General features: G+C 38.5%; 1 protein-coding gene and 1 long non-coding RNA gene across 4 annotated transcripts in view; one reads left to right on the plus strand and one right to left on the minus strand.

Moving 5' to 3' along the window:
- Positions 1–2,896: 2,896 nt before the first annotated feature.
- The window catches only part of LOC103152864 (uncharacterized), a 36,349-nt gene continuing 15,369 nt past the window's right edge, over positions 2,897–23,876 (plus strand). The window contains exons 1-2 of one of the 2 annotated variants that reach the window (XR_001658824.1): positions 2,897–3,075; positions 4,202–4,251. This is a non-coding gene — a long non-coding RNA (uncharacterized LOC103152864). The other variant, XR_477758.2, reaches the window with a different exon arrangement.
- Positions 8,436–22,953, minus strand: LOC103152863 (neurexophilin-1). Of its 2 annotated transcripts, XM_016661505.1 has the most exons (3): positions 22,399–22,953; positions 9,480–10,331; positions 8,436–9,395 (listed from the first exon to the last, which is right to left on the minus strand). In XM_016661505.1, the coding sequence occupies exons 1-2, from the start codon at positions 22,468–22,470 to the stop codon at positions 9,528–9,530; spliced, it is 876 nt and encodes a 291-aa protein (XP_016516991.1). In that variant the 5' UTR covers positions 22,471–22,953; the 3' UTR covers positions 8,436–9,395; positions 9,480–9,527. The 2 variants fall into 2 exon arrangements, with proteins under 2 accessions (XP_016516991.1, XP_007573575.1); XM_007573513.2 differs by having other exon boundaries at positions 8,436–10,331; positions 22,399–22,950.

Genomic DNA, 23,876 nt, shown 5'->3' on the forward strand with positions numbered 1-23,876 from the left:
GGATAGGTGGACTTTTGAATTTTACAGTAATTTTTGTTTACGAAGCACTGACGGTATGGGAAAGGATTCACTTATATTCTAATGCTGTTGGTGTTTCAAAAATATTTCTTTTTGTAAAATCTTGTTTTCTTCCTCCAAAGAATGCCGTTTTGAAATATCTTCCAGGATTACGACTAGATTTGCTTTTATATTTTTAATAAAACACAATACTTTAATAATCAAAAGGATAGTTGTGTTTGAGAGTCCATAAAAATGGCAGACGTCTGGGAGTACATGGATTATTCTGTTGAATGCCGTATTCAGTACAAACTATGTTGGGGTGTTCACCTTAACTTTATAGGTGACCTATTATGCTTCCTTAATCAGGATATGCCTATGGTCTACAAAACACATTCATTACATTTTTGCTGAAAGTTATTCTTAGATAATATTTTTTGTTAGGTAACGGGGCAGTGCCTGCTGATTTGTGATGTTAACATTCAGGAGTTTTTGTTTTTGTTTTGTTTTTTTAAATGCTGCCTGCTGAATGTGATTTAATTGGGAAGTTTGTGAAACGGCTCCAGACACCTAAAAAAACTTAAATTTAATGGCAAAAATGTCTGAGTATTCTTTCACTTGGGCTGTTTTTAGTAACAGTAGCGACCCAAATGGAAGTACAAAAAGTGAATTTTGTACAATGTGTCTTTTTTAAAAGAATACTAACATGATTAACAACTCGGGAAGTGGGACTAAAACATTTTTTGTTGTGAAAACGTATGTGTGCATTTCTTCTACAGTAGTTGTTTCTCTAAGTTAATGTTGCTTTGACTGGGACACAACATTAGCACGCGTGGCCTTGGTCATCGAGGAACTGGACCGCCATCTTGTCCGAATGTGACCGAGCGCCGAGGGCAGAACGTGTCACCCAGCCGGCGTCAGCTGGGCTCGTTCAAGGTTACTCTTTGATTTAATGGTGATGCATTTTTTAAAACCACATCATTCCTCCCTCTTGCCACTGCGCCTAGTCAATCTCTGTCACCAACACTGGCTGTGCATCTCACCTTTAGCAGTGGAAGCACCAGCAGAGGTTGTTTAAGATATAAATCAACGGCAAACGAAGCGTCAGCGCCGACACCAGCCGGCCCTGATTGTTTTACCTGGCGACCTGTTTGAAAGGCAGGACGGTGAAGGAAAACTGTTCTATATATTTAGGCTATGACAAGGAAAGGTGCCCTACTCATCATGTGGACAGCTCCTTGGATGGGCTCTTAAAACGAATACAGGCTGCAAAGCCTTGAAGTTTTGATGCACAACCAGATGCTGTGGCGATTAAGCGTCGTACCTTGGAGATTTGTATTTTTTGTGATTTTTCTTTTTTTCCTTTTCCCACTTCCTCTCAGGGTATGTAAATGATGGAGAAAATGATCTGTTTGTTCTTTTATCACTTCTTCGGTTAATATAAATAGCATCACCTAGCTTTGTACTTCAGTGTTATTCCTGACAGGATGATAATCAGCAATCATCATCCTGTCCTGCTTTTGTTTCAGCAAACCTGCCCTGACAGTGTGCAGTCGTAAAAATAGATTTTCAACCAGTTGCACTTTTCATCAAAGGTGTAGCTGCTTGTGAAGCGGCCTAATTGTTGGGGCTTATCGCCCGCTACACGTATACGTTCAGGTGATCAGAGGCGCGTTTAAGGCTTTTTCTTCTCGTATCTGAACTGTGATCCGAGTTATTCAGGTGGGAGAACATCAGCCTTTTGTGTGGTGTGGCAGCCTGTTGTGGATGAAGTAATAAGAGGATAGAAACGGCCCACATTCATGAGCCGCGTAATCCTCTTACATCTTGTGTCATTTTGAAAAGCAAACACATCTTTGCCATCAATACCTTGGTGTCTGGTTTCATAACCTCCATCCCACCAAAAATATGACAAAAACTTTAGCTTGCTATCAGTACGTGGGACAATATATGGATCTCTGAATAATTGTGACCAACTGATGAAGCAATAATCTTTTTAGGTAGTTTCTGTCTTTTTATGTAATATTTCTGTGTGCTAATTTAATAAAAATCAGCCTCTGGATTTATTTCTTGAAGATTTTTAAATATGTTCTCTGACTGAGAGTAACATCAATAAGTAAAATGATGCTCTTATATTCCTCTTTTGTTCTAAGAATCTAATTATGATTTGAATCAATGTTTAATCCAAGTTTTCTTATTTGAAGTAAGCAAAGAAACTCACTAGATTTAGAGTTATTCTTATTTCTTTTATAGCATTTTAATAAGCTACTTGACTTGGGCAAAGACAGTCAATAAGAAGTTGAGAGAAATCTGATCATTTTTAACTTGAGGTAATTTCTCCAAGTTAGAATTTCTACTGCTTATTAATATCTTCTATGTTTATCCATAATCCAAACCATTAAGACATTGAATCAGGTGCATATAGCAGGGGTGGGCAACTCCAGGCCTGGAGGGCCGGTCTCATGCAACTTATAGATGCGTCTCTACTTCAACACACCTGAGTCAAATAATGAGGTCATTAGCAGGACGCTGGACAACCTGACTGCAGTGAGGAGGTGTTGGTTTCAAGTGTGTTGGACCAGGGAGACATTAAAGAGTTACAGGACACGGGCCCACCAGGACCAGGATTGCCCACCCCTGGCATATAGCCTTGTCTCAGATTTGTTAAAACTAAACAAAACAAACAAAAAAAAAACAACAAAAGAAAAACATGTTACTGGTCCCCAAAACTTAAACTCAACAATTCTGGGGCTTAATGGGATGAAAGTAAAACTTTTGGACGGTGTGATACCTGTTTACATTGTGCAAAGTGATACTTTCAGTTTGCAAGTGACGTCACGCTCACCGGAGCTCCGCCCACTCCGTCATTAAGGACGTCAAAGCAACCAATGCTCTCCTTTAAAGCTAGCCTAAAAAAAGATATCTGTAATCTAGATTTCACTTTTAAAATGGTCATAGGGTGCTGCGCGGTCGGCTGCACTAACAATGATAGAAACCTAATTTAGAATTTTATTACGTAACTTTTAATGAGGAAAGATGGCGGCGATGGATAGCAGCTGTCAATCATAAAGATTAACGGTAGTGAATCGCAAGTCCGCGGATTTGCAGTGAACAGTTTTTACAAGGCAAGACTAACGTTAAAAAACTTTATAAGTATGATTAGAAACATATCAAATGTCGCATTACGGAGAAGATACGCGTCTAACCGTTAGTAACCATGTTGGCAACGTCATGTAGCCTAGCATGTATGGAAAGAACTGGTTAGCATCTCGTCTTTTGTACGTTTTTAATGTTGCTCCGATGTAAGGATCACCTGCTGTTTATCACACCTGTGGTGTGGATTCAGGTAAAGTCGGTAATTTAATCAACACGTCAGGAGGGAGGAGGTATGGGTCGGTTTCTAAGCTAGCCGTTTCCAACTGTTGTAAATACGGCCGTCTGTGAGCCCGTCCAGCCAGCTGTGTTACATCCACAGACAAATTAGCTCCACTCCAACAGCAGAGTAAACTGGGAAAAACAACTCGGGGAAACTATTTCAGCCGTTCTGTTCAATCCTCCCGTCCCTCACTTCCGATGTCCGTCATGGCGCCTGGAATGATTAAGTGACGCAGCTGCAAAGGGTCAGTCATGTTGAAGGATTTATTGTAGAGTAGTAAAGAGCATAGCTGATGTCTAGGTACAGGTATATTCCATCTCACCTCAAGAAACACTGAGAAAAGTTCCTCTTCATTTGCATTCAGAGACATGAAAAACACTTCACAGCTGTAGTTAATGATGGCACCAATTTAATCTGACTTTGCAGCTAGACCAAGTCGTTCATCAGACCTCCTTAGCAGCATTGTAATGACTTTTTAAAATGTTTTTTATTTTTTTTACTTTGTGAGGAGAAGGCAATGTTGGGAGAAAAGACGACATTATTTTCTTCTTGATGTTCAATTTATGCTCTCATGTTTGTTTCATGAGCATAAAAGAATATCAATAATTTTGAAAATATGATTAAATGCAGTTACTGTGTGCAGTTTAAATTACACTTAAAATGTTAATGGTGTCATTTCAAAAGTAGATTTTCAAGAGTAGTACTGGTGTTTTTGACCATACGGTTACCTAAGAAAGAAGTAATAGAATTTGATTGCAATATTTTGTTACTATTGTGATAATGATAAAATGATTTTAAACTCCACTCCTTTTCTATACTTATTTTTAGGAATAATTTCCAGACGCTTAAAGATGCTGCCTGAGTTGTGCAGTTCCACAGTAAGTAAATAATTCCTGAACAGTGATTAAAAAATACACATTATTTCACATGTAACATGGAAAAAATAACTTATAAGTAAAATAAACTGCCAGTGGAACTAGTACTTTTTCATCAATATTAAGGAAATGATTGACTCAAAACAAGCTCCTATATCTTGCTGAAAATTTACTCGCAAGTTAGTTTTGTCTTAGTTCAATATACTTGCAGTAGAAACTAGACCACAAATACTTGGTAAGATTTTGTGCTTTTGCAGTGGATGCAACATTTCTGATAGATTCCTTCTTTCATTATGGTGGCTTTTTGCAAAAATAAATAATTTTGGTAAGTGTAACTGACCTAAAACAAAAGTCTGGTCTGATTTAGACATTTAGGGAAAAATATTTGCCTTTTTATTTGTAACTATGTAATGTGATCCCTGCCACAATCTCATCCCAGTAAACTCACATCCCTCAACAGTTTTGAAAAGATGCTACACCACTGAAAGTTTTATTTTGGGGCAAAAGTGGCTCTATAAACTGTAAAGGTCGCTGACCCCTGATCTGAAAAATGGACACAACTGTGCTAATCTACAATATTACCACAAAATAACAACTATCAGGATTTACTCTAGAATTTCCTATATTCTGCTTTTTAAAGTCACTCTACAGGTTCTGGATGAGAAGTTTTGATTTGATTTTCCGGGGCTTTGACCGCATGTGGCAGGCTTAACAGGATGTTGCATTTCAAACTGTTGCATTTGTTGCATTGTTGTAATTCTGTAACATCAGCAAACTGAGAATTTAAGCCTCTTTGGCATTCACCTTCATTTCCAGAGAGTCGAGAGCTTTCCTGACTTCCCTCGTGCTCGAGTGTGAAAATCCTCACAGAATGTGAAGAAAGGGCTTCAGCAGCTTGGTAAAAATGTGAAAATTACTTCACATATCGTGGTGAAAGGAAGAGGCTTGGAGACATTTGGTGTTGGAAGCAGAGAACTGTCTGAAAGACGCTTGAAAGCAGCGTAATTTCTGTCTGATTCATGATGGGTTGAGTGGCATTAAATCATAGATGTGCTAACAGCGAAATGGGAGAATTAGATGGAGGCTGCTGTCTGCTATTATCCTGCGCTGTAAAAATTGACAGCGCTAACATCCGCAAGAGAAATTAGCTCTGGAAACACAGGTGCCCTGCATTTCAGACTGCAGGTTCTGCTGTCCAAAATATTTTGAATTTCTGCACCTTACCTAAGAAAACCCGGCACAACAAATGGAAAATAAGCGGCGGGGAAGAACTAAATAGAGCGTGAACTTAATTTCATATTGCTACAATTCATTCGATTCATATGGGCTTAATAGTATTGTTCATTTTCCTGCATATTTAGGGTGAAGTGTTCGCACCTGGTTATGTCTGGGGGGCATTAAGTCTGACTAATGAAATGACTCTATCCTCTGCGGCGTTTTAATCTATTCACTGGGAAAGTAATTGACAAGCTCGCAGTGTGTGCATTAGGATAGCTCCAGCTCCAAAGGACAGCTGTCACTAAAGCAATTAAAATGACAAAGGTTAATTAATTCTCTCCAGTTTTTTACCTGATATGAGACAGTCACAATGAGTGAGTTTTCATTTTCAGACGAGTAATAGTGTTTTGAGGAGAGTAATTTATTTGCGATTTAAAAGCAGCAGCAGCCGTTGTCTGATGGAGCCCTTAATATGTCAATACCTCACGCAAAACCGAGCCCCCAGGACAGCTTTCAGCACCAGATTTGAAATGAAGTCTGCGGCAGGACATGATCTGAAATGACAATTTGTTGTTTTCTTTTCCAAAAGCAAGTTAATTTTTTTTTTCTTTCTGTGGCAGCAAGCAAGACGGAAAATGTGATTTGTTTATAAATGAGGCGTGGATTTTCACACTTAAACATTTCATCTGAACAAACATCCGTAAGTGGAAAAATTAAGCCCTTTTTTTAGCGTTGGAGTTTGGAGGTCGCGTGGAAGCAAAGCAAGACACAAATAATTACCGCACCAAGCACCTGACACCGCGAGAGCAGAACCCAAGAACTTTCTAATCCACCTAAATGTCAAAGCAATGTTTGCAGCCCTCCCTCCATGTGAATCTCCGAAGGCTGCCAAAAGGCCAGTGGTTAGTCATCTGTTTACTCCTGCAGCTGCTGGGTGTCATTGGGACTCTGAAGGAGAAATCCCATGATTCTCTCTGCCATTTCTGACAGCTCCCACCCAGACCACATTAATCAGGGATTGTGGGCAAGCTAGGGGTTAGACGGCAGGCATGGATGGCTCCGGCCCAGGACAACTGAACCGAGGGATCTGGGCCCAAAGATAACCGAGACATCCAAACACTGCCGTGATTAATTTATACTGAAAATAAACTGCTTTGTTCCCCCCGACAACGGCTGAAATCAAGCTCTGAAATTAAACTCAATTTCTACAAAATTACACTGCAAAATCTTACCAAGCATTTCTAGTGCAAATATCTTAGCACACTTAGTAAAACAAAACTAGCTCACAAGTAACTTTTCAACAAGATGTAGGAACTTGTTTAAGTACTCAATTCCTTAATATAGATGGAAATGTACTAGTTGAAGTGGTGCAACTCTTGAGTATAATTGTTGGGTTCTAACAATAATTAGTACCCAGCTAGCATTATTGGTTATTATAGCAACAAGCATTATAGTCCCCAGTCTGCTTCGCATTAATATGTGTGTATCTATAGATAAATACTCTGCCAAACAAACTAGAGTTTGATTAAAGTGGACCAAACGGAGCTGGTGTGAATGCGGCATCAGAATCATTAGACAGCATTACAGGGTTTTAGGTCTTCATGAGGCTTTTACCGATGAGATATTTGACACTTTGGAACAAAATACTTATCTGGTTTGTAATTGAAATAAATTAGCAGTAAAAAAAAAAAAGGCTACAAAGCATCACATATTTGATCCATTGTTTAGGTTAAATCACTGATCAGAGCCTCCTTTAGTTCTATGATCTTTAATTTGTCACTAATATGGTTATTTTTGTCAGGGTCTTAAAGGGTACACAGGAAAATATGCAATTACAGATGTCTTTCAGCAGCTCTCACACCCAACACTTTCCTGCCAGACTGTTTACACTTGTGAGATTATGTGCATAATGAGGCTGCATTGTCTCTGCAAAGTGCCGCTTTAATTCTTTGAAGCTTAACAAACTGTCCCTGGCACATTTTTCTATGGGCGGCAAACTATCAAAGTCACTTTATTGAGATGAAAGAACTGGCCCAAATAGCAATCTGAAACATTAGTCATTCCTTCTTGTCGCTGACAGAAACACGCTCTCAATTTACGAGTCAGGTGTTTCCAGTGATTTCTGCCAGCCTCGTTCCTCCACATCATAAATTCCTCTTTGCGCGCTCTCATCCCACAGGCAGACGAGTTCTTTAGGCCGCCTTGTCAGAAAATTCAGCCCTCCTTCGCATATTGGAAGCAGTCCAGGCTGCTATTAACAGAGCTGTGCATAGGACTGCATACACAGTGAAAGAGCTCTGAATTTAAATAGACAGCAGTGATTGTGCCCCTAGGTGCACATTTGTACTTTTTTTTCCTTTTTTCATACAGGTTTCCTATTGGCATTTTAATTCATTCTCTGCTCTGTGCTGTTGACTCTGCAGAGCTTCCCTCTTTTACCGTGTTCATTTTCTCCAAATGCCTTGCATGGAGCCACTGGCTCCCAATTCATGTAATGAAGCTTTAATGGCTGATCGCAACATCCAGTGTCATTAGCAGAAGTGTTAGTCTGATGCATAATCTGCCTTTTCTGATAACCAGAGGTGCAAACATTTGATATGTGATTAGCGCCTGCTGATTTAATTCACGTTCTCTCCTTTGGAGATTTTATGGCTTTTACCAAACGAACCTACGGATTTCATCTTTCATGTTTTGTTCTATATTTTTAAACAACGTATTCGGTTTGGCTGTCAGGAGCAGATGGCTACACTGCAAAAACACCAAGTCATTTTGGTTTAATTTTCTAGTGCAAATATCTTAGTACATTTGAAAAAAGAAAATTAACTGACAGGTAACTTTTCAGCAAGATATAGGAGCTTGTGTTAAGAAAATGATTCCTTAATATTGATGAACGTACCAGTTCTATTGGCAGATTATTTAATTTACAATAAGATATTTTTCCCATGTTTAAGTGAAATAAACTGGTATTTTTTCGTCAATATTAAGGAGTAATTAACTCAGAAAGCTCCTATGTCTTGACAAAAAGTTACCTATAAGCTAGTTTTGTCTTATTTCTAAGATATTTGGACTTTCTGTTTTTGCAGTGTACCAAATAAATACTTGATTACATATTTCTCTACCGGCTCCTTGTTGTGTAGCAGGAGCTGGATTTTATTACACCATTTTTGTTTTATGCAACATTTAAAAGAAAAAAAAAACATTTAAAGAGAAACTGATTTAGAGCTCAGTTATTTTTTGCACAGAAAATAACCTTCTGCATCTCTGTCATCTTTCATGTCTTCTGCAACTTTTATTTATTTATTGCAACATTTTTGATCTGTTTGGCGCTCCCAGATGGTGTCATTCAGTGTCACCTCAAACACACAACACAGAATTAAACCAGAAGAACTGTTTTCTGCCTTGTTTCCTGTCGCAGCTGAGACTTGACGAAGATTTCTTCTGACAGGTGCAATAAAATGACAATATAAACGGGCCTTATTTAGCCGTTCACCACATTCGGTTCATGCATGAACATGGATGAGAGTCCGATGACGACATCAGAGAGGTACACTCACTCTTAACGAACCACACTGCGGAAAATAACACCACTCCAAATAATGTTTGCCTTTTCCATTACGCCCTCCTAACGCGTGCTGACAGATTCTTCTTATTTGCGTTGACATTTATGCATTTGCAAAGATTACCAGAGACTGATTGAAGAAGACACAAAGCATGATTGAGACGGAAATACACCATCAACCTAAACAAGTAAATTAGCTGGAGAGGAAAAAAATGTTAATAAAACCATTTTTTTGTGTGTGCTGCAGTCCAGAATATTTACATAAATACAATCGGTGCATGTTCACAGTTTGCTTGAGTTTCCTTTCCATAAGCAGCTATGCATTTATTAACGGTATTGCAATCCTAGAAGTGCTTCCCTAACGAACTCCTCCTCCTCTCACAAGGATACGTCTGTTGTAATTAAAGAAAAACAAAACAAAACAAAAGTTTGTCAACATCTGAAGTTGGACTCGTGGCCCGGCAGACGGTGTGTCTTTCTCCCTTCGTGTTCGGTCATGTGATCACCCAGTGGGGAGGTAGGGGGTGTCGCTGTGGTAGTTGTAGTCCGGGCAGACCTTCTGGACCAGCTTGTAGTCGGTGCTGTAGAAGGTGATGAAGATGCAGATGACCTTGAAGGGTTTGGAGCACAGCCAGGACACGTGGCTCTGCGTCTGCTCCTGTGGGCAGCTCTGTGACGGGTCGTGGGCGCACAGCGAGTTCCTGGTGCCCTTCTCCACCTTCTCGTACTCCACCCTGCAGTTGAACAGCTTGGTGTCTTTGGTCTCCAGAACCGTCTGCTGCTGCTGGTTGTGGTTATGTTGGTGGAAGTGCTGCTGCTGCTGCTGCGGATGGACCTGGAACTCCACCGCCTTCGTCGGGGGAACGAGCCCGACGGAAACGTTGCCCTGGCCGGTGGAGTTGTGCCGGAAGTAGACGCTGAATGTGCCGTTGCCGTGATCCACTATTTTCCCGGTGATGAGGAGGTTCAGCTTCACGGTTTTGATGTTTGAATGGAAGTCGCCCCAGCCGAACATCTTCTTGAACTTCCCGGTCTTGACGATGGGCCGTCTTTTCGTGCGAGGCCGCGGGTCGCGCGGAGTTGAAGCGTTGTAAAGCCAGTTCCACTGCTCCGGTTTGGAGTAGGCGTCCGAGTCGTCGTAATTCAGGTCCACCGAGGTGAAGTTCTCCTTCCCGTAGATGGTTTGAGACAGCAGGCGACTGATGGAGACCGCTTTGTTGCTTTCAGTCCAGTACGTCTTCACTTTGGATTTGGAGCTCTGTCTCAAGTCCGAACTTCCTGAGTGAGGTGAGTCAGCACTGGTCACCTGGAAAAACAAACATGAAAAGTTAAATGCAGCATTCAGCTGGGGAGCACCATGGGAATCTGTCCAATAGGAGATCAAAAGACGGATTACTGTTAAATACTTCACACAATTTTAAATTACCCAAGCCTGGTAATCGTCAGCATCTTTTTCATTGCCATTTTTAATTATAACTCTAATTAATGAATGTTGGAAGCAGAGAAGCGCCAATTAGACTTTCACTGACTGAATACTGAATACAAGTTTCCTATAATATCTGAACTAAAACTTTGGGTTAGACATGCAAATCAAGTTGTATTTATCAAACTACATAAACACTTTAATTGGTAGTTAACTGAGGTAGTAATTTGCTAATCAAACAGAAAACAATTATTTTGCATATCAAAGTGCATCATGTTTTGCATTTAAAAACCAAAAAAAGGTTCCACAACGAAAAGAAAATACAATTAGTCTAACCGATCAGAGCAGATCAAGGACATAATGTTTCACTTGATAGACCAATTTGAGCATCACCAGTTCAAAGTGTATTTGTTAAATATTTCAATATCTAGAATGTTTGGTTTTATACCAATGGCCTCAAAATCCTTGAACTTCTTTTGTCTTGAAACTATTTTTTTATTTCCAGCTACAAAACACTCAAATGTTTGGCACAATGATCAGCTCTGTGTTGGTATTCTTTCCACTCAAAGTCTAAAAGACACTTAATAGGTCAAATAGAAACTCTAAACTGCTACTACTCTTCTCGTTCAGTCAAGACAATTACTGCAGAGCAGTTGGTGGTTTGTGTTATTGCCAAAGTCTCCAATAATACGTTTTTAGTTACTTTTTAAAGTTGCTAGAAAAGTTGCTAAGTTGACAACAGTGCTTTCCCTCGTCTCGACCAAACAACTCTCAGGTCCCACACATAGTTATGCTTTAATAAGGAGTTTGTTACATTTTAAAGGTGACCTTTAAATGCTTCCTTGAACAGGTTAGGATAGGTCGAATGTTCACAAGAATGCTTTTGCACAAAATCATTCTTAGATGACGAGATTTTAGTTTGGTTCTGCTTATTTTGAACTCTTTCCAGAATGATCTGTTTTAGGGCCTCTTGTCACTTTAAATCCAAATAAACTGCTGCTGGCCACGCCCCCCGACTCAACATTTACACTAGCCCATGAAAATGGCTGCAAACGATGCGCATTTACAAAGTAATTTTACTTATATAGCACATCTTCAGCAACATGCCAGTTCAAAGTGCTTTACATGAACTAGAAGGAAATGCAAACAAAACCAAAGGAAAGAACTAAAGAAAGATGTACGGTTTTATACACGTATTCATCTCTGAAAAACAGAAGTGGAGCCTCCTGCACAACCAACAAGAATGTAGCAAATGGATTCTGGATGGCAAGTCAACAACAAAACACTTGTCTTTTCCAGCAGCCATTGTACAGCGCATACAATGGTAAAACCAGCTGAACAAATGTGTTGGAGTGAAGCTCAGGTTGCTAGGCGACAAGAGGAGCTCCATTGGGGTTGCTAGGTAACGGCACAGTGCCCACTGAATGTGACTTATTGGGAGGTTTTTGAAACTCATGTTCCAGACACAAAAACGCATCAACTTACGTCCAAAAAACATCGGGGTTGTTTTTATATGCAGCTGAGGACCAAATGAAAGTATAAAAACAGGCGAAAACGTGAATTTTGCATAATATGTCCCCTTTAAGTGTGAATATGAGGTGGTTTGGGCTTCTGGGGTAAATGCTCTCTCATTTGTTAATCTGAATTACTCTAATCCTGGCCAGAAATAAGACGTTACAGAAAACGAATAGAACATATCCTTCATTTATTTAAGGCTAATTTTATATTGAATATAAACATTTTTAACAATAAATGAGAAAATGATTAAAACTTCTTTTGAGGAGCTCACTAGCTGAAATCTGTTTTGTTGACGGTGATAAAATTTTAATACATGCAAATCAAGTGTGTGTGTGTGTGTGTGTGTACCTAATGTTACACAAGAACTAACAGATTTTCCATTGTTTGTTTGTTTTATGCTTCTTATTTGATGAAAAACAGAAGAGCTATGATAAGCTGTGGTTTTTCATTAACAGTGTTGGCAGAACTGCAGATAAAATATCTCAGAATGAAAATATTCTACAGCCAGGCTTGAAGTTCACTGTTTAATAAACTCAAAGCAAAATGAAAATAGTTCATATTGTTAAAACAGTGACTGACGCAAAAGTCATTTTTCAGTTTTGTTGTCATCATGGAATGATTTATAGATGCATACAGCCCAGTTTTTCATTACAGAAATGACTAATTTAAAGCACCATACTGTAGGTTTGATTAAATTAATTTTATTCTAAACAAAAAAGCTCTGAAACTAAATGATTTTTCTCGTTACAGTAGAGTTCCTAATGTGTTAAACTATGTTCCGAAAAATATATATTTGTGTTTTAATATGGGAGGAATTAAAAAAGGTACACAGAATATGAGAGCATTTAATAATAAGTTTATTTTTGTAAATAAAACCAAAGCCAAGTATCACTCCTTGTTTAGCCTAAAACAAAGAAATGTTTGTCCGGATATCCTTTACTTTTCTACTGAGGTCAACAATAAGTCCAGAACATTAAGTTAAAGGTTGTAAAAGTTTTTTTTGTAGATTTATAAAGTTTGAGTTTTGGAAAAACTTAAAGCAGCAGGATTATAAATAATTAAAATAACCATGTTTAGGTTTGACCAAAAATTAATTAAAGGTATTTCAACTGGTTATAGTAGACATTTACATGTTGTCCTTTAATATTTAATATAAAAATAGTATAATTTTATTTATTATAATAATTTTCTAAAAACAAAACCAAGAAAACACCAACAGTTGTGCCTCGTCCCACCTGTCAGCACCTGTGACATATCGGTTAAAGCTGTAACTACATCTCACAGTGTGTGAAAACGTCCTAATCAAGATTAAAGGGGTATTTCTGCCGTATGCTGAGATGAATGACGCGCGTCTCTGCTGCAGACGTGATCCAACAGCGGACTATTACCTGCCGAATGTGCCCTGAATGGATGATTGATGGCTCATTCTGCCTCTCCTCTAACAATCGCACAGATGAGAGCGCGAAGATTTCCCTCGCACCCCGCAGAGACGCGTGACAGTGATGTCCGCGCGGCAGCCGCACGGCGTGACAGTAGATCCATCTGGTCGGAGCGTTTACGTTTTGTACTTTTCACGCAGCGATCGATGCGCCGAGAATAAGGTCTTCTCTCTTTCCGAAAGTTCACTGAATGACATTGTAGCAGTGAAGGTCAGACTGCGTGCAGTAAACTGTTTGCAGGAGCTGCGTTCATTTCATGCACTTGGCTTCAGAGTGCAGCGGTTTGAAAAGATGGCCTCCAGTTGTTTTGAAGAGGAGGCCTCGATGACGAATGTCCCGATGGGAGCGAACCGTGATCTCTGCCACTGCGATCTTTCAACCTGAACGTTTCTTTAGTGCAGCCTCACAAGTGGAGTTAAATCTAAACATTTTCGCCTCTAGAAGCACAAAACATCTACAGCTGGATTCTTTTATTAAATGGGATCTGTTATGCCAAGCTCACATTTTGGACGTTTTTCTGTTTCCATTTGGGTCGTTGAGTCACCACATGTTTTCATACTTCCCTTTAAGTCTTTACCGTTTCTAAAATCAGCCCAAGCACTTAAAAAAACACAAAATATTTTTTGGCATCAAGTTAATGTTTTCTGGTGTCTGGAAAGAGTGCCGCTTCAAAAATTTTCCAAATGCTGAGTCACAAATCAATGCTGCCTGTTCACCTAAGTAACCCCAGCAAAGCCCAGCCCGTTACCTAGCAACCCCAGTAGCAGAGTTCCACCTGTCACCTAGCAACCCCAGTAGCAGAGCTCCACCTGTCACCTAGCAACCCCAGTAGCAGAGCTCCACCTGTCACCTAGCAACCCCAGTAGCAAAGTTCCACCCGTTACCTAGCAACCCCAGCAGAGTTCCAGCACTTTCGGCCAGCTGGTTTTACCATTTCTGTTTTTCAAAAATGTATGGTTGAATTGAGCATCTTTTTGCAGCTATTTTTACAAATGGGTGTAAACGTAGAGTTGGACACGTGACCAGCAGCAGCTTGTTGGATTTAAAGTGACAAGACGCCCTAAAACAGCTCGTTCTGAAAGGAGCTCTGAATCCGCAGAACTGATCAAACTAAAATCTCATTATCTAAAGAATGATTGTATGCAAAAACTGTAATGAATGTGTTTTGTATAGCGGGTAGACTTTCCTAACCTGTTCACAGAAGCATTAAAGGAAAACTGTAGGGCGCTCAGACAAAGATTTTTGTCTGTTAATGAAACGATAGCGTCTCATCTTGCCACAATGTAGATGTTTTAAAGTGAATTTGATAAGGCAAGAGAAATGTTTAGGAATATTTGTATTTGTTCAGACTTCAATCTATTTTATAACAAACATAATTGAAACAACTGGAGATTTTAAAGGAAATCACAGCAGAAAACTTGACACAATGTGTTTGTGATCTGGCAGGAACGACCAAGGTCAAACGACACCAAACGTGCTCCCACGCCTGTTTAATTTATTTTCAGTAATCGTAAAAGAATAAACTGTCTCCTAATGGACCTTTGTCTTGCCATCCAGGCTGTAAAGCTCATTTATTTCTCATGACTGTATCTATTCTGAGTTGTTGAAAGACTGTAGTCTCTAATCACCAAATGAAATATCGTTTTGGTAGCTCAGTAATTACTGATGCGTCTCTGTAACTGGGTTTCTGTTCTCAGCGGAGTCCTGAAACCAGATCCTGGGATATTGGGGAGCAGCTTAGAGCTGGTTTCAATGCCTGTCATACTAATCACTGAAAGTGGGACTCGTGTTTGTGTGGATGCAGCATTTTTAACGCCTACATGCGAGGAATATTTTCTGAACTACACAAATCCTGGAAGGAACTTCACTTGCCTTTCTTTCGAAACACAGACCCAAAATATTCAGTTTCTGAGTTACTTGTTGATGTTTGTTGCGACTGAAATTCTTGGGGAGGATTTAATCTCCGTTTTCTTCTAAGATGATCAAATTTTCCAGAGAACGTCTGAAGTGTGTGTGCCCAGTCATCCTCGCACCTAATTCCTCCTCTCTGTTGTCGCCAGCGCTATGTTTGGTCCCCAAACTGTGACATGCAATTAGCTTTCATCTAAAGCACCTGACAGTCTCTAGATTAGGAAGGCACACTGACAGAGACCCCCACTTCACGGATTAGAGCCCAACCTGTAATCCCGCCCGGGGAGATTAGGCAGATCAGAGGCAGTCCTGACTAAAGCAACGTTTACATCCGGAACACACCGACTGACTGCGCCGGCACACCGAGGGGCCAAAACTGGAGAAACACTCCGGCGATGCACAAAGGGAGGCGTGGATGTGCCTGAAAGAAATGCTGCCGAGCGCAGAAAGAGGAGGAACAACAAAGCTGGCAGCGTAAAGGTCAACAGTGGCACTTTGATAACTCTGGGCTTAACAGATATTGGTTTGTCAATACTGTGCTTTAATGAATATCACACAAGGATAAACAATATCCCCTTGTTGTTAAAGGTGGAATTAGCTCCGCACTTAATTATCTTCATTATTAACTTCAGATGAAACCTTTTTTTAAAAAAAAAAAGAAGCTTGACCATTGTAGACTTTAATTTTGGCAGCTCAAATGGTTTTATTTTTGTGTTTTAGGATCAAACTGTGTGTAATTAACTTTTAATCTCTCGATATGATTGGATTAAATTGACTAAATATTTGTTCATTGTGTGTGTTGGCACAATATAAAAAACAGAATTTAAATGTTTTGAGAAGGTAGCACCAAATCCAGACTGAAAACTAAAACTGAAGCCTCTGTTCGCTAAACCAGTGTTTTTCAAAATGGGGGCTGCGGGCCTTTGGGAGGCCGCCAGGGAGTGCTGAGAGGGCCTCAGTATGTGGGGGGGAAAATGCATAAATGGAAAAATTTAATCGAATATTTAATTTGAAACATGAAATCCCATCAATTAAAAAAATAAAAATAATATCTAATCTGTTAAAAAATTTTAAAAAATCAAAATGTTTTAATCATACATTTATAAAACATATATATATTTTTTAGATTTCTTAAATGTAAAATCTAATCTGTTTTCATTTCTAATTTTAAAATAAGTTAAAATAACTTACTGACATGTTATTTCCCATACTCATCTTTCTGATTAGCTGCCAGTCAAATTTACCAAGCTAGCATAGCTAACATAGCTAGCAAGCGCAAAATGGAAAAGGTTCTGAAAAGACAAAAGGACTCAAATAAAATTTGATAGGTGATTAATATAAAATATTACACATTTTCTTCTGATCAAATGTAGAGAAAATGTAATATGACGACATGAACATCAGATTTATTACCTGGTAGTAAAATATTTCAGCACAGAACTCACGGCCAAAAATCAAAACAAATGAGGTAGCATTTATGCTAAGCTAAAGTAAAAATTAATGCATCATGATTAAAAGTGGGAAAAAACATTCCAAAAGTTGATGGTTAAATATGTTGTAGCATTTTTAGTGTTTTTACAAATGGAGTTTACAGCCGGACGCTAAAGCTGTTATAAAAAATGTATTTATACTCGAAACTTAAAATAAAACTAATCATCAGATGTAGGAAATAGTATTAACGTTTATGTGTTGGAAACAAAGCAGAGTTTAAACAAAAAAATCAATTAGTTGTAATTCATTCTGCAACTAAGTGGAGAATAAATTAATTGTTAAAGAGTTTTTAAGGCTACAAAGATGAGCTGAAATTCATTAAGTAGGGAAATTAGGTTCATTCAAATTTGAAGGAACTCTTTGTTGCCATTTTAACAACAAATCAAGGGGAATCCATCACTCAGACGTGATGTGCATGATCAAAAATCAACGTACGTCTGGAGAAGAAAGCTGTGGGACGCCTCTAAATACAGTCTGTCTGTTAACGTCCAAGAGAGATGACATCACAGCGAAGAAAAGCGAATAAATAATCTAAAACTCTCAGCGAAGCATGTTTGAACAGTAAAAAGGAGTATAAAAGCCATGGCAGTGGGACTGGGTTAATATTAATGCTAACTACAGAGAACAGGGAAACATGTTCACATAAATTATCCAGAAAGAAAAATGTTCACAGAAATTTCTTCACTAAAAGAATCCAAAAACTTCATGATTAAGCAGGCATAGTCTTTATGAACATCAAAACAATACTGTAAAAATATCAGCTACACATAAACTTTAAAAAATCCCATTTACTGTCCTGAAGTAGTGCCCTTTAAATCCACTGTTCTGCCTTCTTATAGTAAAACCTGGCAGTATGAAAAATAACTTAAATGCACTCCAGCCATATTTCATTTATTTTATCTGACTTTTCTTGAAGGTGGCTGCCTATCTTACGTTTGTCAATCTTATTTCAGTAACGATTAATCGGTTATTCTAACGATTAATCGCATGTAAATACATTAAAAGATGCCGATATGTAAATAATTCAGTTCCTTTTTAAAATAAGAAAAACATTTCACTGCCTAAAATGCAACAGCAGCTTTCCTTTAGTGAACGCTTCATAATTTCTATGATGCATCAACATGATTTTCTTGGAAAACCAAAACATTTTTGCAAAGTTTTTACTGCTCTGCGTGTGCTGTGTTTTTTTTTCTTTTTTCCAGTAAATGGCTTTCATAGAGTCTGTGCGCTCCAGTTCATGATTTACTGATTCCCAAATTAGTTTACAATTATTTCAATAATTAATTGATCACTAAATTGAATTGATTAATCACGATTAATCGTTTCAGCCCAAGCAGGAACAGACGGAAACAACAGAAAACAGATACAAGATAAACATAAAAACCTTAAAACTTTTAAAGCTGCATGTTGTGAGTGATTTCCTTGAAAAAACAGATTTTTTGCACAGGCTGAATTACTGATCCGAGTGTGTTGTTCTTTAAGCAAATTGTCTTTTTTAGAACCTGTGTACTCCAGTCAGCAATTACTCAATTACTATATTAGTTGACGATTATTTCGATAAGTGAGTAAATGTTTCATCTGTAGCAGGACAGGGCAAAAGAAAAATTAAAACAATTTATATAAAAATCTCTCAAAAATAAATAGAAACACCTTGAAAGTTTTAAAGCTGCAGGTTTTGACCACAATTTGCTTGCAAAACATTTATTTTATTTATTTCTTTTACAGTTTTGGCTTAATTAATTGCTTCCCAGATTATTGTTTTTGCAGCAAATGGCAAATTTTTTAGTCTGTACACTCCAGTTAACGATTAATTGATCACTAAATTAGTTGGCAATTATTTTGATAATCGATTAGTCACGATTAATCGTTTCAGCCGTAGCAGAAACGGATGGAGACGACAGAAAACGGATTAAAAAAATGATTTATACAAAAATCTCTCAAAATAAACAGGAAAAACCCTGAAAGCTTTAAAGCTGCATGTTTTGAACACGATTTTCTTGAAAAGTCAGCTCTTTAAGCAAACTGACCAGCAACAACACAATTTGTTGCTACTAAAAACTCTTCTACTTTTTATTTGGCAACTTTTCTCCCTCCACTTTATTCTGCACCCCTCCTGAAAACCCCATTTAACCGCCTGTTAATATTATTCCTATATGTTCAGCTTACGAGGCAGAATCCCTCGGCGAGATAACGGCAAACGGCATCGGCATGCCGGAGTCCTTTAAGAAACGACTCTCAGATTGCCAGATGCAGCGTGCAGGCGGGCTTGTTGGACAAACCTAAATGCTATCTACTCTTGGCGAGGCTGTGATAAGGCGCAGGCGTCCGCTCTTTGAAACGGGAAGATAAACAACCCCCAACCCCCCCGGGAGCGCGGAGGAGATTCTATGGGCCGGACCCCCGAACCGCCAACAAATCCCAACCTTTAATAGAACCGCTGGAGGAGCCAGGCGACACTGCGGTGGGCTCACACACACACACACACACACACACACAAAAAACCCTGCGAGGAAGAATGAAAGTGTGTGTCACTTTTCATTTACCTGGATGTTGTGGCTGCTGCGTGTGGAGGGAAGATTTGTAGCTAGAATAGAGACGCGAACAGGCTGATGGAAGATTTGGGAAGCCACTTTGCAGCCTTGATTGGAAGCTGTGCACTCCGGAAAATTAACGGATGTCGTCCATCCGGAGATTTGACAAATGAATGCAGCAGATTTGATCACCTGGTGGGGTTCAGGTAAATCAGATAAACTTAAAGGGCGAGGAGGCGCGAGTTTGACCAAAGCTCCACTTTACACACACAGTCTGATTCAGACCACATTTAGGATTCCTACACTGCAAAAACACAACAAGTATTTTTAAATCGTAAACGTCTTATCTCACTGAAAAGGAAAGAAAGTTATCTCACAGGTATATGGGAGCTTCCTTTAAGTTAATAACTCCTTAATATCAACAAAAAGTACTAGTTTCTCTGGCAGAAAATAATCTGCCAGATTAAATAACCTGTCGGTGGAACCACCACGTTTTAAAATCAATATTAAGAGATTATTTACTTAAAACCAGCTCCTATATACTGAATAAACATTAGGCTCCAGGTTATGTGATTTTGGAAAAACTAAATCTTACAAAATATTTTGGTCCAGTTTCTAAAGCAGATATCTTTATACATTTGAAATGAGACAAAAGTAAATTACAAGTAACTTTGCAGCAAGTTATGCATTTAATTCCTTAATACTGATGAAAAGGTTCTAGTTCAACCGGCAGATTATTTAATTTACAACCTGGGAAAAATGTCTCGTTATAATTTAAACTGTAAAGGAACCAAACGTAAACGGACAAAAAGGTGATCAGAAATAGGAAAAAACTTCAACCTTATAATGTGAAATAGTTAAAAATGGTCCAACTTAATGCAAAAATAATTCAAGTGATAAATAATCTGGATTTGGTCTCAACTATTTTGAGGTCAACTGAACTCAAACAAAAAAAATTTCACTTATAGGAAAAATGTCTTAAGATTTAAATAATCTTCCTGTAGAAGTAGCACTTTTTGATCAATATTAAAGGATTATTTACTTAAACTTTCAGAAAATGTTCTTGTATGTTAATTTTGTCTTTAACTGAGATATTTGCACTAGAAACTGAACCAAAAATACTTTCAGATTTTGTGTTTTTGCAGTGATGAATGTTCAGTTTGACCTCAGAATCATTCACCTTCACAATATTTGGTCAGCTGGGATTTAGAAACCAGACCAAAATTAGGGATTAGTTTCTAGAACAAATATCTTGGCAAAACAAAAAATAAGACAAAACTTACTTATAAGTAACTTTTCATCAAATATAGCAGCTTGTTTTATATAAATAATTCATTAATTTTAATTAAAAAAAACCTACTAGTTCCACTTGCAGATTATTTCACTTATAACAAAACATTTTTCTCACGTTTTCAGTGGAATAATTTGCACATTAAGGAATTATTTAATTAAAATAAGCTCATATTTTGTGCTAAAATGTCACTTGTAAGTTAGTTTTGTCTGATTTCAAGTGAACCAAGATATTTCCACTAGAATCTACTTGGTAAAATGTTGCGTTTTTGCAGTGTAGATGTCCTGAGAAGCTAAAATTCATTCAATCTTTTATGATACGATAAGAAGGAAGTTAAACACTCTTAAATATTTTTTTTTTCTGCTGGCCGCTTCGGGGAAACGATCATTTTCCACCGAATTTAACCTCCATGTCTCGGCCTCCTGTCGTCCAGATGATGGATCAAATGGGGGCGTTTGACCCCCGCCGAGAGTTTCAGGTGATATCAAAGCGATACCTGAGGGGGGGGTCAGAGATGATGACAAATCAGGAAGTGTGTCGAGACATCACAGGCAGCTGGGGATGAGTCGAGCGTCGTTTCGCCGCCGCGGCGCGTTAAGAGGCCAGGGCACGATTACCCACCGTGACTTCAGAGGAGGATAAATACCGAGCGCGGACAGACTGCGGGATATTTAAGGAGAAGAAGAAGAAGAAACCCTGGCCACTAGTTCTCCAACTTACCCAGAGGAAAAACGCATAATCATATTATTTCACACACGACTTGGTTCAAAGGCGGCCAAAATAAGTTTGCGAGGTTCCCATGGGTCTGTCAATCTGTTGAAGGAGCTCCAGGCGAAAGCTTAGGATGCAGCAAGTACGAAACAATTATGATCATCCCATTAAAGCATGGCAAAGCAATTTGGCAGCCCAGTCTGTAGAAAAAAAACACACAAAAAAAAACACACACTCTCCTGTCAAGTGATGCTCGGAAATCATCATAAGAAATTATCCCTGCTCTTATAATTAATGTTTGGTTTTGGTTTGTTATGACAGAAGGAGAAACAGATGATAGGGAACGCCGCTGCTGTTGGTGAAGTCGAGGAATTGTTTTTCCTTTAAAGCAGGATGGGCGCCATAAAATAAGAAAAGGAAGGAAATAAGAGGAGGAGGGGGGCGAAATGATTAGTGCGCTTAGTCAGCTGTGAAATTGAGTTTATGGTTTTCAAGACGGTGAATTCAATTCGATAATGGGTATTAAGTTGTAGGGAATAATTAATAGTAATTGACTTCTTTCCATCACTATGCAAATTAAACACAGATAACACCACAGGAGCTTTTTAAGGCCAGTCAAGTTTGTAGGGATTAAGTTTATGGAATATTTTCTGCTGGTGTCGGAGAGGGGAGTGGCTCCTGCTCCGCTTTGATTGCTTTGTTGACAGATTTATCAGCGGGTGAAGGGTTACCGTCTCTTCAGGGATTAAAGGAATTGGGTTGTCACAAACTGTCAAGGCATTGAGCTTGCAAGCATTCTGGTGTATTTGTCATAATGGGCTCAGGCTGTTCTCCTTCGCCCTGTCAGATATACTTTTTCCAAACCACATCTGCAAAATGGGAGAAACTGGGAAAAAAAGCGCTGGAGAAGATTTTCTTTCATTTAAAGTCCGCAACACTTCTAGTTTCTGCTGAAAACATCTGCTAAAGGAGTATTTCAACAGATAAAATTGCTGTAAATCTGAAAACGAAGAATGCAAATAGCAGAGAAGGTCAAATCAAAATGACATTTAACTCACCAGAGAGCTGAGTGACAGCAGTGCAGCGGCGGCCCACAGACATGTGCTCTTCATGTCCGCCGTTCGCCTCATTTCAGGGAGAAAGAAGAGAAAACCGGAGGAGAATCTCCTGCTGGATGAGCCACAATCAGCTGTCAAACTCAAGGAGTGAGGGAGGCGATGATCCAGGCGGGGGTCATCCAGGCATCAGCCGGGCAAACGGGAGGGCTTCTGCGGCACTGCGGTGACAACGGAGGCGTTTTCACGTCTGATTGTCGGCGTGGAGCGATGTTTTATACCGGGAGGGAGAGAGTTGGGGAGGACAGAGAGAGAAACAGAGTGGAAAAGAGGGAGGGAGCCTCACAGTATTGATTTTTGAGAGACAACTTTTCTTTTTGAATCACTGAGTGCTGACACCTAGTGGTGGTCAGCGGGAATGACCTCTGCTCGCTTCATCTGGGAACAATGATTTTAAATGACTCCATGTTTTATTCTTTATGCAGCTTTCAAATAAATCAAGTTTATTTGTGTAGCAAATTTCAGCAACAAGGAAGTTCAATGACCGCATTTTAAGGCCATTCTGGACAGAAAAAAGGACATTTCTGCCAAAAACTAAAAAATTTAAGAAAAAACCAAAGTTTGAAAAGTCAAAAATTTGATAGAAACAAATCTAAAATTTTCAGATTAATCTTGTTTTTATTACAAAGAAACAAAAACTTTTCGAACCCAGAAATTTTCAAAATTTGCTAAAAATAAATCTGAAATTTTTATTTCAATCTCAGTAATTTTCCAGAAAAAGAAAAAAAAAGAAAAAACAGTTTATCTCTGAGCTCACAAAGTCAGAAAAATGTGCTGGAAAAATATCTGAAATACTGAAAATAATCTCAGAAATATGAGGGGAAAAAACGTAATTATTTTTAGAAACAACCACTTACTTTTCTCAGGTTGAAAAGCAAAAAAATCAGAGAAAAGTTTCAAAGGTCAAAAATTTTCGACTTTTGAAACTCAGCAGTTACCTTGTTTTTTTTCTTGAGCATTTCTGAAATTAATTTCAAAATTTCAGTTTTTTTGTCTTAAATTTTCTCCTTTTCTTTCCGTTTATAGTGACAAACATCAGTTTTTGTTCAGAGTGGAAACAGCGAAGCCACTCCAGGCTGATGTATCTCAAACCTTTAAGGAAACAATAAACATTTTCAGAAGAAAGTACAAAAATTTTACCTTTTGGCCAACATTTGCTGGAAAAACAAAAAACACGGTTTTGGCAACATGATGCTGTGGGGAAACGTTTGAGCAGGAACAGGAAAACTGATCTGGTGATGGAAAAATAAAATATTTTTCTGAAAATTTAAGTGAATTAATAAAATTCAAGCATTTTCAATCGATTATCTTTGGCCTTTTTGCATAAAATAAAAACAGTAAATAGTTTGAAGGATTTTTAGGAAACAGAATAAATTCTGGAAAACCTTCTGCAGTGAGGATGGATCTAATGCTCAGCTTGC

The sequence above is a fragment of the Poecilia formosa genome, unplaced genomic scaffold, assembly GCF_000485575.1.
Source record: "Poecilia formosa unplaced genomic scaffold, Poecilia_formosa-5.1.2 Scaffold331, whole genome shotgun sequence".
Lineage (NCBI taxonomy): Eukaryota > Metazoa > Chordata > Actinopteri > Cyprinodontiformes > Poeciliidae > Poecilia > Poecilia formosa.